Source organism: Oryzias latipes, chromosome 18 (assembly GCF_002234675.1).
Source record: "Oryzias latipes chromosome 18, ASM223467v1".
NCBI classification, from domain to species: domain Eukaryota; kingdom Metazoa; phylum Chordata; class Actinopteri; order Beloniformes; family Adrianichthyidae; genus Oryzias; species Oryzias latipes.
Window position 1 is genome coordinate 28,744,482 of NC_019876.2, and position 16,557 is coordinate 28,761,038.

At 43.7% G+C, this 16,557-nt stretch overlaps 2 protein-coding genes across 6 annotated transcripts in view; both read right to left on the bottom strand.

Moving 5' to 3' along the window:
* Nucleotides 1-627: 627 nt before the first annotated feature.
* LOC101175438 lies at nt 628-12,115 on the bottom strand. The gene is made up of 10 exons (XM_004080084.4): nt 10,581-12,115; nt 9,387-9,529; nt 8,919-9,099; nt 8,758-8,845; nt 8,472-8,620; nt 8,265-8,389; nt 6,315-6,447; nt 3,877-3,973; nt 2,424-2,508; nt 628-2,347 (listed from the first exon to the last, which is right to left on the bottom strand). Exons 1-10 carry the CDS (start codon nt 10,648-10,650, stop codon nt 2,258-2,260), a joined length of 1,161 nt encoding a protein of 386 aa, XP_004080132.2. The 5' UTR covers nt 10,651-12,115; the 3' UTR covers nt 628-2,257.
* Nucleotides 12,116-12,639: 524 nt separating this feature from the next.
* The window catches only part of LOC101175686 (dedicator of cytokinesis protein 11), an 85,445-nt gene continuing 81,527 nt past the window's right edge, over nt 12,640-16,557 (bottom strand). For 4 of the 5 annotated variants that reach the window (XM_023965826.1, XM_023965825.1, XM_023965824.1 and 1 more), the window contains one exon: nt 12,640-13,716. In XM_023965826.1, the coding sequence (XP_023821594.1) occupies nt 13,627-13,716 (90 nt within the window). In that variant the 3' untranslated portion in view covers nt 12,640-13,626. Of the gene's footprint in view, nt 13,717-15,260; nt 15,277-16,557 lie in introns of all 5 variants that reach the window. The other variant, XM_023965827.1, reaches the window with a different exon arrangement.

Consider the following 16,557-nt stretch of genomic DNA (forward strand, 5'->3'; position numbering starts at 1 on the left):
TACCATGTCCCAAATGAGGACGTACCTGAGCCCTCTGGGCCGTCTACCTGATCTGGTGGAATGAGAGTGTTGTGTATGGAGGTCAAGGACTGTGATCAGGCGGTGTTGTAGGGTAGCGCGGTGATGGATGACGCCGTGGCACATGGTGACGTTTCCTCCGCGCTGGCTTTGGACTTCAACAATGGCCGGTTCCTTCCCCTCTGGTCCTTTCGGGAGGTTGAACCCAACCTCATCAACGAAGATGAACCGGTGGCTGCGTGACTCCCTGAAACACGCATGACGACATCAGAAATAGACATGCAGTGGTCACTGTTGTGCAGCACGATCATAATGATTTCAATGTACAAATATGTGTAATTTACTGGAAACAGTGGTGAGCGTGTGCATCCATCGTGGGACTCACTCCCACATAGTTATATCGCAATCCTTTGACTCTTTCTGAAGTGCGTTCAAATGGCAGAAGTATAAATAATAAAATAAATAAATAAATATAAGAATGTAAAAAAATACATTTCAATATATTAAAAAAAAAAGATTTTTTTAAATAAAAAAAGCACAAACAGAAATAAATAAATCAATTAAAGTAAATAAATAAAAATGTATAAATTGTTCATGAGACAACACAGGTTATCTTTCGTATTTTACTTTTTATTTCACTTAGGAAGAAGTAAATGAAAATGCACATGTTCAGGATTCTGGGGTCATCAAAGGGGGGGGGGGTTCAGCAGCAACAGGGTCGTTTGGGTGGAACTGCTGAGTGTCTCTGAGTAAAACCAGGACTTCCTGGGTTGTTGTGATATAAAAAGTTAACAGATTCCTGACCTTTTCATGACAGCAGTGGATGCAGTTTACTTTTTTATGTACAGAAACATGAATGGGGGGGGGAAGGGGGGTACAGAGACAAAATTTAGAAACATGAAAAAATAAGAGTCATTAGTAAAAAAAAACATTTGGGATATAAATATGAAAAAGTAAAGAGGCTGCTATGATACAAACCCTTTTATAAATCTTACATTTGAAAGAAAGAACTGGCTAAAAAGGAATTGGAGAAACTTTACAATTAAACACTAAAAAAGGAGCTAATTTATTTTGAAAATGAGAAAAAAAAGCAGTAAATTTAGACTTTTTGGAGTCGCAAAAATCTTTGAAAAGTCATACATTAAGTATGTTTTAGACTTAATTTCCTTTTTTTTTTAAATAAAACTTAAAAGTAAACTAGAAAATGGGTGGAAAAAGCAGTACATTTAGATAATCCTTGAAAAGTCACACATTAAGTATGTTTTATACCCAATTTCTTTGTTTTTTTTTTAAATTATAAAGCATAAAAATAAACTTAAAAATAAATGGAACTTAGTAGTCCAGCCACAGTTTCAGTAATGCTGGATTCAGAGGTGTTTTTCTGTAATGGAGCTGCACATCAGGAAGGCTTAAAGCAAACACAAATATGCAAAGATTCAGGGTGGAGGCGACTCGGTTCACGTCCTCCTGACTGTTTCTCCCTTCCGTCAGCAGGGACACAAAAACAACACTTATTTACACAAGCTGCAGCTTCCACACACTCTGGAAGTCAAACATACAGGACTAAAAAAAAGAAACAATGTCTTAATAAGATCTGCAAAAGTTATTGCAGAAATATGTGTCATATATTTGAGGAACAACAGAAAATATCCAGACGTGCACTACAGATAGCTTAGTACTGGAAATAAAGTGAAAGTGTCAGCTTCTTTTTCCAAGATAATATATTCCAGAGGATAACGTCATAAAGTCCTGAGATGTAAAACCCGAACAAAACCTCCAGCGTTCTCTTCACCTTTCACCTGAATCCACCAGGAGGGGGCGCCACTTCACAGCAGAGCCCCCTTCACAGAGAAAGTGAACGCAGTTCCGTTCAGAGGTTTACCAAATGCAGATAATCCAAAGTCAGCAGACTGAGCGGCAGCGTTCATTGCCGTGTGCCCGTAGAGCAGCTGCCAGCGTTTCCAGGAAATGATGAATCGGCTGCATCCAACCCCAGCATCCGCTCCGCCTTTCTTTAAGGTAGCAGCAACAACGTAGCAGTTCTCCCTTTTTCGTGCTCTTCATCCACACTTTTCTAAGTACCTCCCTTTTTTGTCCCCAGAGGTTAAAGTTCAAGGCTAATCATGGCGATTGAGCCTCTTGCGGGGCTTGACCTGCAGAAGACGAAGCTGTAGGCCTCGCTGGGATGTTCCTCTGTAAACGGGATCCGCTTAAAAGTCCGGCTTCATCGAGCCGCCCGTCAGACGCTCTGCGGACACGGTCCGTCGCTGGCGAGGCAGATTTGGACGTCGTCGACCTCTTCCTGGTTTGGGGTGGGCAGAGTGGTGGGCTGAGACAGAAGAGCAGAGCTGCGTGTTAATGGGGAGAACGACAAAAAGCCAGCAGCGCTTTTGTTCCAGACGCACCTTTAATGGATCCTTGGTTCCGTTCATCAGCTCCTTCAGCAGGTTGGAAGGGTACGGGACGTTGGGACAGATGATGTCCCTGTGCCTGCAAGCAGATGCAACGCTATGAGTCCGCTCACATTTTAGGTTACAATCCCAACAGTGGTACCCTTTCACGCCCGATCTTCCACTCTAGTCTTTACATTCTACCGTGACAAACTCAAGAACCCGCATTTAGCCCACTGTGTTCACACTGGACAAGCAGGGAGGGGCTTCTTCCCTTCCTACTTTTGACTTAGAGGTAAGAGGTTTGGTGCTAAACGTCAAAGAATTTTTTTTTCCGTCCGGTCCAACACCAAAGATTTTCAAATACGATTAAAATGAATAAAGTTTGGCCACGATTACAAAAGGGGTTTATTCAAATACATCGTTTGTCTGAAGATTCATAACCCCTGTTGTTAAAGTAAAATATGTCCAACACAAGATCTGTTTGCCCAGCTGTTGGACAGGACAAGTTAATATAAATCTGGTGAAACTTGCTTTTTCTTTCACAGCTCCATTCATATATATGGAAACAAATTGCAATTATTGATCAATTTTTATGCGGTTGTTCCTTCTGTGAACTACAAGGACCGTCATCCATGCCTCGCAACCAAATCCGAGTCCCTGATTGGTCAAAGTTCTCCTGGTTTACCTTCCAACTCGCGTTCAATGGCTGCGTGTTTTGTACGTAGAGCCACAGTTGTTGCTGCATCGGTGAAAGTTCGTATCATAAACGAACTTGCGTAGCTATGTGTAAACGCGAGTTTGGAACGTGCATTAATGTGCATTTACATAGACTTTTTATTGGAACCCGACGCTTGAACGTGCGTTGCCGAGGGCGGTGTGACCATTGACTGCATCTGAGAACTGGACTGGGTGGCTCCGCCCCCTTGCATTCCAGACAGGAAGTGGCTCCAAGAAGCCAAAATCCCATAGACTTCTATAGAGAACTGAACAGCTGTTACTCTGTCATTCTATTGGTCAGAAGAACCTACAAAATGTACTTAGAATTATATTTATTTCATTACATTTTTTCTTAATCGCAAGTTATTCACATTACAAACGGACCAATCAGACGCTTGCTGGCCCCTGGCTCAATGTTTAATTGACAGATTCTCCTGAGCCGCTTTCAGTGGAAGGGGGTGTGGACTTTGAACAAGCTCACTCCTGATTGGTCACAGTAGTTGCCACAGAAACTCAGACCGACTCAGACCAATCACTGTCGTCTGGCTCCGCCCATACCACGGGAAAAACGGCGACAGAATTTGTTTCTGGACATAAGTCAGTTTCTACGCCCGCTCAGTCCAGTTCTATATACAGTCAATGGTGTGACCGCATCTGTAAAGGCTTAAATTTATGCAGAGTTGTTCCTGAACCAGCCACTAGATAGCAGTATTAGTCAGCCACAGGTACAGATGTTGTCTTTTCATACCTTCTGAAGCAGTAGATGGACAGCATGACGCAGAAGAACAGGAGGATGGGAACAACGATGGCCGCCACGAGGCCTGCGTTGTAACATTTTGCAGAACCTATTATGGAAAACAAAGAAAAAAAAACTTCAGATATGAAGACAAATTCTTAATTTTGCACCAAAAATATCTCTGAAAGTCTGTGAAGCAGTTTCCACAATGTTTCAGTGAGCACAAAGAGGAATCCTGACGACAGTTTCCTTCCTTTTATTAATTAACCATTTTTCTTTAATATATTTGAAAGGTCAGAATTTTGGGAATGAAGTCGAAATGAATGAAAAAAAATCTCTTTCTCAGATTATTTATCAGATTATTTCTCCTCTTTTTCAGCTCCTAACTCAAAAGTCAGAGCGTTAAAAAATATTCTACAGTATTTAAGAAAACAGACGCATTTTTTTGAGAATTCTAACTTTTTACTCCTCATTTAATGTGAGAATAGAATCTAAAATATGACAGAAGTCATAAATGTGTTAAGAAATTATTTGTTTGCTTTTCTTTTTTCTTCATTTTATCTTATAGTTTCTGTTGTGCTTCAAACAATAAAAAAACTATATTTCCTTTAAACAATTTTAGGGTTTACTGATGTCTGCATACAAAAAAAGTTTGTGAACAGCCTTTAATACTACTTTTCTTTTATCATTATGAAAATGCATGTTTGTCCTGTTTAAATAATTTCATTTGCATGTTTGATTCTACTAAAGCATAACTTCTAATTATTTATATCTCAAACAGATTCTTCTCTTAACGGCAGTAATTAATCTTTGGAAGTTCCTGTTCAGCGTCAAAAGAAGCTTTAGGGAACAACACTGCCCTCTAGTGGAACAAAAGGGAACTACAGAAACAGCCTCAATCATTCTATTTCTAAATAATTTTAACCCTTTTCAAAAATCTGTCGTTAGCTTTGAATTTTTTAACCCTTGTTTCCAGTCATCCAACTGTTTGGATTTGGATCGAGTTTCCATTTGGAAACCACAAATATTGAACCCGGATCTATCAATGAATCTCTATCTATGACCTTTTTTCTTAGCTGCATGATATTTTTCTCTTTGTTCTGTTTCATTCCTTTCGTTCCTTTCATGAAGAGTAATGGAAAACATTAAAATATTCTGTACACAACATACGTTTGCACATCTTCATAACAGGAATGGACAACAAAAATTCGTATTTTATTTCTATAATAAAGACCCACTCATGAAAATTGTCATTTTGGTGTTTTTAACGTGTTTTTGAAGCATTTTTCTCATGATGCATGAAGAAAATTTATATTAAACTTCCATTTGTGAGTATTTCCTTATCCAAATCATTGGGATTTTCTGGATTATTTTTCCATTTTGCCTCTCATAGTTGAGGTTTACCTATGATGAAAATTGCAGGCCTCTCTCATCTCATTAGGAGAAAGAATTTGCACCATTGGTGGCCGACTAAATCCCTTATTGTCCCGCCGTACCACCGGACTGAAAGTCAAACGCCAGTCACGTGCGCACGCTGTGACCTCCGGGAACCGGGAGGAAGACGAGCTCCGTTAAGACACAGGTGGAAGGTTTCCAAAGGAATTTCTCTGGACACAACCAACAAACACTGAAGCCCAAAGAAGGTTGTGTGAGGATGACAAACGGCGCTCCGACTCACAACCTCCACCAAACCAATTATACGCGTCCCAACTCTGTTACTGCTGACGGAATAACAGTTTGTCCAGATGAACATCAAACTGTGAGCTTTGACCTTCACGCCTGCGTTTTCGTCCTTCACCTGACCAAATGTCCATCCATGGAGGGAGAAAAAAACCCAACAGCAGGCCACAGGATGCTGAGCCAACCTGAAAGTGAACCAACTCTGACCTCAAAGCACGCCGCTGGAAAAGCTGCAAGGAAAACAAACTAACAAACAAACACAAGCCTCATGAAGCGGGACAGTCGGCTGCAGTGACGTCCGATCTCCAGTAGGTGGAGCCACAGCACACAAACACGCCAGCCTCAAATGGAAAAGCAGCAGCTACTGCCTCCATGAAGCCAATTAATGAGTGAAATCTGCTTCATGCCAATCTGAGCATCAACTCATGTTTATAGCTTTCAGGGCTTCCAACCAGGTCAAGCCGCTGGTGTTTCTGCAGAATCAGATCCCACAAATACCGACAACACACCGAAAGTCTGAAAGTGCAAAGAGGAAACGTGCCTTCAATGCAGGAAAATGCCCTTTGACGCACAGACTGGAACTACTGAACGCTCCTCTGCAGATGTCGTTCTCCTGTGAGGTTCTTTTTTCAGGACAAGGTTCTGGTACCAGGACCACTTGGTTTCATGAGTTGGACTAAAAACTTACAGGACGGTCACATTTAGTGTGCAAAAGCCATTCGGCCCACCGTGAAGCAGAAATAAAAGCAAAGTGGGGTCTGGATAGTTACCGTATGTCTGCACAGAGCTGTTGACGCTGGATACATAAATGAGTTCGGGGGGTGCATACACTCGGTAATGAAACTCGTAGATGCAGCACGGGTCATACGAGATCCTTTGCGTGGGGATGCTTGATTGCAAATACTGAATGCAGAGAAAAAGAGACAGTCAGTGGAGCAACAACCGCTTTGGCAAACATTTTAGACAGCACAAAAGAAGTAACACACAGAACTGAAAGGTGAAAGCGGCGTTTGGAACATGTTCTTGTGGCATATTTCCGATGATGGGAGACGTGCATCAAGAAAATTAACATCAAAATTCCCAAATCTATTTTTTAATTCACATTGTCGTAAATTCTGATGAAAAAGCCTATGTTGGAAAAAAATGTTCTTTGTGACGTTGAAAACACGGTTAGAGAGCCGGCAGCTCTCGTCTGAGCTGGAGTCAGGACAGCTCTGATTCTGCTCGCCATTTTTTCTGTCACCGCCAACATTAGCGGTGTTTACGGATGATGGGAAGTGGGGCAGGCTTACTCTGCACAGTCACAACTCAGAGGTACGTTTCTAATGAACTCCTGCCACTCTGCAGAAACTACGTTCTAGAACACAACAGATTTTTTTAACAGGACATCATCCTGATTAAAAACCCACTGGGAACACTCTGGTTGTCCCAATTCCTTCTCTACTCACTATATATGGAGCGTTTGTCATTTTTACAGCCGTCTGAATCTACAATTCCAAAGTCCAGTGTCCTAGAAATTTCCCAGAAGTCTTTGCGAAAAACCAGTGTGCATTGATGCTCACTAGATTGGTGAATATAGACCACAATGCATTGCGTTGGAACAATTTTTGCAACAAAAAAAAAGTAATGCATTTTTTTTATGAAGCATTAATGTTTTCATCATCAGAACACAATAGGCTCATGAATATCCGTCGTAAAACGCTCGTATCGATCAGGTTTTCACAAAATGACCCTTTTTTCAAAAACGTAGTGCTTTTAAAATCCAGCCACTAATAGTTTCATGGTTGTTTGGGACTAGAGAAGGAATTTGGACAAAAGATTATCTGCTTTTTGCACATTGTCCACGTATGAAATGTCAGTCATCCGTGATCCATGCGTGATCTACGTCATTCATACGTGTTTCTTGTGTTCATTGACGTACTCAGATGTCTGTCGAGGGTTTCAGCTGACGGGTTTTTTACGTGAATTCATTCAACATTAATGGTCGGTTGAGAGTTTGAGTATTTTACGTGGTTCATATGTAATTATTACATAAATCTTGTACAATTGTGTGTGATTTTTGTGAGATGCATCCACTAATGTGTGTCTTTCCAGGTTTGTCTAACAGACTTTTCATGCATGAACCACTGAGGTGTAACTTTTAGATCACGTATACGGCGCACAGATCACGTTCAGATGACATCATTGATGCATGAATCAAACACGGTTCATGTTCTACATTGGTTTACGTGTTCTTAGCGTGTTTTATTTGTACTTTTTCTGTGTTTTTTGACATGTTTCATTCCTGATACATCTGTGAACATTTCACCCAAAAATGAAACTTTTCTCACTTTGTCCTCGTGGATTCACGTATATTTTCATCGAAAACGTACGTGGTGGCTGCGTGACTTCACCTCCATCAATCATGTCCTCGTCTTCAGTGCTGAGTCATTGATCAGCTTCATCATTCCTGACTGAGCACGTTCTGGATTTTTACAATTCCAGCTTTTTATTTGCAATGCTTTTTTTATTTATTATAAACTACATGTGCGGTCCTGTAACAGGCGGGTGACCCGGTCAGGGCGTTCGCCGCCTTCATCCAACAGCAGACGGGTTGGCTCCAGGTGGGACGGCAAACCAAATGTTTACATGTTTTCTGCTTCAGAATTCCTGGTGTTTTCCCTGTTTTTTAGTTTTACTCCACGCTGTGTTGCCTCACGACTCTGCACAATGACACGTACCTTGGATGTATTGCATTCTTTGTACCACAGGTCAAACACCCAAACTGATCGGACCTCTGATGGCGTCCAGGTCAGCAGGAGCTTGTTTTTATCCTCTGTGATGTGTAGCGGCGGCACGCGCACGGCTGAAACAACGACAGAGAGCGCACGGTGAGGTGAACGGCACACGTCTGGAAGCCGGGCCGATCCGGAGGAGGCGGCACCCACCGCGCTCAGCTCTGAAGGTGTAAATCTGCGTGTCCGTCTCCACCACCACACACACGTCTTGAGTGTCGTTCGTGTCGTTCAGGGAACAGGCGTACTCCTCGTCACTCGGCGTGCACTCCTTCAGTTTTTCCTCAAATCTCCCACAATGCCTGGAGAAACAGCGAGAGCTTTAGTTAGGAGCATCGCCTTCTGCTTCCCACCGTTCCCGAGCACTTTCATGTCGGATTTGTTCTACTCCTTTAAGGCATCAAACCAACATTTGATGGCAAACTCGATTCCTTCTGACCTGTATTGAATCCTCAGTTTCTGAGTCGGGTTCCAAGTGCATTTCTTTGGCTGGTCCTCAAAGCATTTGAAGTTCTCCACGATCGGCACTGCAGGAAGCGGGGTGTTACTCATCGTCGCGTCTGCGCTCATTGTGCTGCTCGTTCCTCGGCGCGCTCTTACCGTGGGGCTTCTTTGTTTGGATGGTGATTTTTGCAGCTTGGCTTTTGCGTTGGGGATCGGAGCACTCCGCCGCCACGCTGAAACTCAACGGACCGGATCTCAAGTCCTCTGAGAGGTAACGCTGGCTGTAGGTCCGGCTCACATTCCATTCCACTGACCCTTCCATCGACACCTGTGCATGCTGGGAGACGCAAGACATCAAAGTCGGAGGAAGAAAAGACGTCTGCATGCATAAATATGCTAAAAGGATGTGCTGCGTCGCTTCAAATCCATTCATTTCTTTGCAAAAAACAAAAAAAAAGGAAAACATTTCTGATGAATTGGGCAAAATTAAAGCTGTGAGTCCAATTCATCCGTAATTAAACGATCAAATTAAAAAGTAACTCTGACATCAAACTCTAAAAAATTAATAGAATTATCCTGCACTTTGATGTACACTATATTTTCATGTAGAATTTATTATTTTACCTTCTTTGTCAGATCTTCAATCCAGAACACAGGTTTGCAGTCGGGGGGCAGACCGGCGGGTCTTTGCCAAGACCAGGTCACTTGCAAAATAAAAGGGTCGAGCCACTCGTATCTAATGTTTGTGGGTGCAGGGAGGAAACCCGCTGTAAGGAGGAAGTCACAGCAAAAAGGAATGAGTCTCACATGTCCCACCGGGCCCTAAACACAACAGGGCCCCCGTTCCTGAGAGTGCAGGGCTCTGGAGGCTTTCAAGAGGAACCGAAGCTATTTGACAGCCACAGTAAAAGTAGGATAAACAGGTTAGGATGTCTCAGACAGACGGAGGAGTCCAGCAGGTTTTCTCCCGCTGACTGGGAGAGCTGCTTTTTACTTTCTTTTACTCTCCGAATGCCTTCTATTGGCCTCACATTCCGTTTTTTTTGTTCCTTTAATTTAAAAAAAACGATTTGAATCAAACGTAAACTGAAGAACACGTAGTTTATGATGATTTCCCCCAGTTTTTCCTCAAGTTTTTTTTAAAGCAGTGCGAACGTCAAGACGTTTTTATTTTTTTTTCTGTTTTGCTCTCATCGAGGCTCCATAGATGGCTCACCTGTACTCACATTCGGGTTTTTTCCCCCCCAAATTCTTCCCTGAACCCTTCAGACCTCCTGTCCCATCGACGGGCAGGTTTCTCTATAACATGTTTTCACATTCAGCTGCAACCAGATTAAGAACACAATTGCATGGATGGATGTTTTTTTTTTTAATCCATGGATTAGCTTCAAGTGTCACTTGTTTTGTTTTAGGCTGTTTCCTGTCAAGCAATAATTTGCGGAAGCTGAAAAATGTCTGGGGCTTTCATGACTGCAGACTCTTTCGACTAATTATGATAGAAAAAGGCCTGATTGTTTTTAAGAAAATGATTCAAAAGAACTGCAGGATTTGGGATTCCTTATTTCTAAGGATCCATTAGTAATTATTTCACAACATAAAGTTGTTTAGGGGGAAATATATCTCATAAAAGTTGTTTTTCTGGTCTGTTTTAAATCTAAATTTCACCAAATAGAGCAGAGTTCAAATGATCTGAAACACTTGGGTTTATTTTATCCTAGATTTAGACATAATAAACAAAATCACAATTATTTAATCTATAAGGGATCATTCTGGCATTTCATAAAATAAAAATCATGCTGCACATACATTTCTGTTTACCTGTTTCGCTGCAGGTCACCGTAAAGGCGATGAATAAAAGGAAGAAAACACCTCCAGGATAATGATCCATAATGCGTCAAAGCGCGGACGCGCGTCAAAACCCACGAGCGCTCAAGAAATCCCGGCGACGAGGCAGAAAAAAATTAAGAGGATAAAGGAAAAATATTACACATCCAATGAAATAACAAGAGGTGGGGTCCAAAGAGCATAAAAATGTGAAAACAAGCCCCAAAACGCGGAGCGGACAGATTTGGATCCGCGCTCTTCGGTGGGTTGGAAGCGTCTGCCGGGAAGCACCCACGGAGCCGGAATGGGCGGAGCTACGGGGGCGGAGTTAAGGAGCCAACCTGGCTCCAGCGAAAGCTGCGTGGGAAGCGGGCTGCTTTTGAGGTCTGCCAGTGGGCTTAGCCCCAATTACGCATGCGCAGATGCAGCGTGACTTCATAATTGGGGTAGACGGTGAGAGGGCGCGTGGCAGGAATTTTCTGGTAAACCACACGTTAAAGGCACGTGCATGTTTGAATGACATCATGGTAAAGCTTCTGTTTGCACCTGGTCTGGTCGATCTGATGGATGTTTCTGTTCATTAATGGACACCAAAAAGTAGTCTATGTAAGTGTACTACAAGTATACTAAATGTATTCTTTATCTATACTACAAGTAAGGCAGTACACTTAATGTTTACTCATATTGTAAAAGAGTATTCAGTTAATAATAATAAAAATCATAATTGATTTGATTTATTTGCGCTTTTCCAGAGGCTGAAAGTTCTTCCAATGTGTCTGTTATTCATTCCCTCCTCATTCATACTTGGTGATGACGGTTAGTACTCTCTCTACACTACATGTTCACGGTCTATGGTAGACTTTCTATAGTTACGCTCAAGGATTGGCTAAATAAAATAAGTGTAGTACTTTTTGTGGAGGGATAAGGTAGACTTTAGTTTTTGAAAGTCGTTCATTTGCACGGACAAAATAACTCTGCTCTTTAGGGTGAGGGACAGCGAGCCGCCGGGTGTGTAGGTGGGCTTTCTAGTCCTGGTCCATGTGGGAATTGTTCTGTTGGCCTCGTGGCTGGACACTCCTCTGAAAAGCTCAGACTTTTCTGTGGTGAGAAACAGTTATTTATCCCCCACTTTATGCTGATGACTTGGTGGTTTTCAGTCCCGCAGCAGTCTTTCCATGCAGCGAGTCTTTATAAACTCTAAAATAGCTTTTTTTAATTTCAGTTTTTGCTTATAATCGTTATTTCCATGGAGTTAGGAGCTAAAATAAATGAGCTAGACAAACTACAAGTGTGCAGGAAGTAGCCGGGTCCTGAATGAGTCTGTGTGGTGATGGCTTTATGCAGCAGACGGGTCGAATGCAAGCCGATAACAGCAGAAACGGGGATCGGATGGGGCTCGTCCTGGCAACATTCGGTTCAGTTATGGCACCGCTGGATGTGAAAGTGATCACAGATCACAGGTAAGAAGACCCGGCAGCTTCTGGATTTGGGGTTAAGGTTGCACTGCAGGGGTCCAGGTGAGCCCACAGAACATTCAGATTCTCGTCTTCATTGGAGCCCAAATTCAGACGTTTTCTGTTGACTGGGAGGAAACAGACTGGCTTCCTTCCAGCTCTGGCAGGCGTGGCTCCAGCAGCTCTCACAGGTGAACTCTGAACACCTGACGCCTGGAATGTACGGCATTCGTCACAAGGCGGCCAAAGGTCACATTTCCGATCCCTGCGGTATGTCTCCTTTTGGCTCATCTTCATCTCTGATCCCCTGAAGAGGAGCCCATGTTCCCTCTGAGGGGACAGAAACTTTGTGGCTGGTGCCCCCCACCCCCCATGAAAAACAAAGTGAAGTGAAACCAGACATTGGTGTGGTTTGACATGTTCCTGCAAGGCTAAACAGCCGCCTGAGAGCTCTTGAGAAACTGAGACCAGACAAAAAGGGTGCATGTGGAACCGGTCAGAGGGGCCGTTCACTGCATCCGCCGGCTCTCTTCAGGACTTCAAGATCTGACGCGGAAAGTCCAAACGTCTTCTTCAGGATTAAGGAGCACGCACAAACAGATTTTTGAGAGATTTTATTGGGAAAAAAACGGCTTTACAAAGTAAATCTGACGGATAGCTGCACCTCTGTCATCACTGCAAAAACAAAAAAATCTCTGCAAAGTGGAGTTTTGATCTGAGCAGGGATTCAAAAAAAACCTCCAGATATACATACATTCATTTAGTATCATCCATCCCAGCAGAAAACTCCACATAGTTGAATACTGATCTGCTTTTTTTTCAGTGTAGCACTTGGGAAATACTTGTTTTACCAGCATAAGTCGTTGTTTTGAGGCAGAGGAAGTGGATCAGGAGGCAGAGCACGAAGGCACTGGTTTGAAACCCAGAGGGGCGGCACGCTCCGGCCGCCGTCCGACCGCTGGGATCAGACCTGAGGATGGCGAGCAGCCTGGATCTGGGGTCATTTTTCTGCTTTGACATGACTGATTCCCTCTGAAATGATGACTTCATCCATGAAACTCTTCAGAATGAGCTCTGCTCTCTGGCGCTCTGCAGCGGCACAGGAGGCCTGACGCGCTCGCCCAGCGCCGCTCTAACGTGACTTATCTACCTTATCTAGACGTTTGCAGGAATTCGCCGTCTTTAGATAGCAGCAATCTGCCACGCAGATCGACTCGGGTTCGTCTGGGGGGGCGTGCTAGAACAGAACCGGTTTTGGGTGTTTTTTTGTTCTTTTTTTCCAATGCCGGCCTGGCACAAAGAGCCGAGAGTTTTGTCTGAAAAAAGCTGGGAGGGGGCAGGAAGGGACTTTCGTTGGAAGGTAACTGCTGAACAAGACAAAGTGCGTCACTTCCTGGCAGAACCCTGGCCTGACATGCACACGATCAGTCCGTGCTGCTGCAACACATTCTCATGACACGGCTTCTCTGATGCATGCTTTAGATATTCATGCTGCAACGCCTTCAGAGTTTCTGCAGACACAGACGCCGGATTTATGTCCCTACAAGGCGATGGCGACGGACGGCGAAGATGGGAGGCGGGAGAGGTCAGCTCCGGTCGGTGGACGTCCCACTGATGGCACGAAACACGTGGAGAGAGTTCTGCAGCAGCGAGCGCATCATGTCCTCCTGGAAGATCTGCATGCAGAGCAGAAGAAAAACCATGAAGACAGCGAGCGGCTGTGGGGCTACGGGAACCTCTGAGGGTCCATTCACACAGAAGGAGAGCGTCCCTACATCTGACACAGGCGATGGTTACGCTAGTTCAGAGCAGGCAGCCGCAGCTGCAGCGCAGACACCAACGCAGACGTCGGTGTTTACAGCTGCAAAGTCTCACGATGAACTACGCAGCACGTTTGTGCCGCCAAAAGGCTGGAGGAGGACCTGGCTGCAGACGACAGACGGCGCCGACATCATCGACCGGAAGCAGAATAGACTGAACTTTAGGCGCTTTGGGGTTTTTTAACGCCTTAAATTTTGATTTATTGGTTCTGAAGTTAAGAATAAAATAATCCAAACTACTCAAGCGAATTATAGTTCTCCAAATAAAGCATGAAACTGTTGAACGCAACGGAAGTTTTTTTAAGGCAGACCTGCTCTTTGCTGAGGACTTTTGCTCCTAATCACATCTTTTTTGAATGAATTACAGGTTTTCCAAAGTTGAAACAACAAATGTTTGGATCATAACAAAAATATACAGCAACAGGAGGGAGACTCAACGAGCTCACGGCGCGATTTCAGATCCTGTGCCACTTCAATTTAATACCTAAAGGTAAATGTTTCAAATTGCAACCAAGGCCAAATCAGTGGCCTTGTGGGGGAGTGTCCACCCTGAGACTGGAAGGCTGTGGGTTCAAATCCACCGTTGAGTCTTACCAAAGACTAAAAAAGCCTTCCCGGTCAGCATTAAGGGGTTGGATTGGGGGGTGGGGTTAAACCGCCAAATGGTTGAATACGACTGTGTCTGCACCTCACTGCAGGGGGGGGGGCGACAACCACAGGTTTGGTGACCCCATTTGCTCTCATTTTAGTGCCAATTGCACCATCTATTTGGTAAAATAAAACATTAAGGATTATCAATGTAATTTATTCCAGATTAAATTGTTTGCCCCCCCTTCTTGGGCTGCCCCACCCCTGTGTTCGGATCTGGCCAATGATGTCGTCTGCAACCAGGTGGTGTTGAAAGGCTGGTCAGTCTCTTGACGCCTGCCAGTCAAACATTCATCCAGCCTGCGTCCTCCACATTATGTCGGGGCCTCCCAAAGGTGGGAGTGGTCCCACTCTGAGGGGAGATGCTCTGTGGGGGGGGGGGTTTGGCTTGTGAAGCAAGCGTGAAAGAGGAAAATGTTGACATGGATTTTTGTTGGACATCATCACCGATGGAAGATTCCAGTCTAGCAGGAACCTGAAAGTCAACCAGCAAATCGTCAGCCGCCAAATGTTTGCTGAGCTTCTGAAACAAACGTTGTTTTTACAAACCTGTTTTAGATCGAAGCGTTTTATTTCTGCACCACTTTCCATTATCTGCTGTGGTTTACACACGGATAAACCAGCATCCACCGTTTTTCTTGGCACTGATGCCGAGTACATTTAGCGATCAAGTTTCTGGGTCGAGCTCGTGAAAAAAAAACAAAAAACTTGAATTCTTTTAGCAAAAGTGGCACAACTGAAGATCCCATTACCTGTTCCTCCTTAAAGCTACAGGACAGCATTTTGGAGAAAAGAGAGGGCTTGGTTAGTTCCACAGCATTTGAGGGCAACACAAACACACAATGTTGTTGTTGTGCTTCAGCAAAGCGACATAAACACAAAGGACAGCTCTGCACACAGACACCATGCTTGTTGGAGGGTTTTCCTTTTGCCTCCTCGTTTCTGTGTCTGGCTTTTTGCAGGAAACGTTGCTCATTTTGCCCAAACGTATTTGAGCTTTCACGTGTTTTTAGACTCATATGAGTCTTTTTTTTCACACCACTTCAAAACCTGGGAGACCAAAAAGTGCAAAGAAGAATAAATCATTTCATCACGATTTATGATTATAATGGGGACACTAATGATTTAGTTTAACTTTATGAATACAATCCTGTCAATCCCAGTTAACTTTTAGAAAATTTTACAAAAATGTCAATGAAGACATTTTAAAATCTCAACTTTCCTTCAGAATAAAATGTGGACATCAAATGACCAAAGGGAGTTTTGATTATTCACTCATTTTAGGGGCAATAGCTTTAATTTAGTATTGACCCTCCTTCTATTTATCCTATTTTATATATTATATTTAAATATTTATTAACATTTATTTTGAAATCCAACAGGTGAACCAATAATGGAGGTTTTCCAAAATATTAAGTTTCAAGAATATTTTGAAAAGACGGATTAAAAGCTTTTCAAGACTTTTTTTTTTTGTCACAAAGACGTCACTAAAGATGAGGAATATCTGTTTAGGTAAAGGTCAATCAGGACATTTTATTTTGAAAGGTTGAGCAGACGGACAAATGAGGATCTGGATTTCACGTGTGGACACGTGCAGTCGTCCAGAAAAGGGAGGGACTCGCTCATCTAGCTGAGAGGAAATGCAGTTTTTAATGGTTACAGTGTTTCCTGCTGCAATCACGAATCACTCAACGTCTGATCATGAGCGGCGATCCTCGTTAGGCCGCCGCCGCACCACGGAGAACGGCGGAAAGATGGGCGAAGGCAGCCGCCTCCGTGAGGAGTGAGGTCATGCCTGCAGGAGTGACGCTCCCACCAAACACCATAAATGCGCTGAAAACGCCGTCTGTGGGCCACTTTAGATCAGCGTTTGGTGAGAATAAGGAAACGGTTTCACTGAGGCGGCGGTTTGCCCCCACACTTTCAGTGCGGCCCCCCGCCCTCCTGCAGCCCGGACAGGGACGACGGATGCTCACTTTCATGAACCACACAACGCTGATGGTCTTTAAGTCCACAGCCGCCTGCCGTGACAGGCTTCCCCTGACCCCC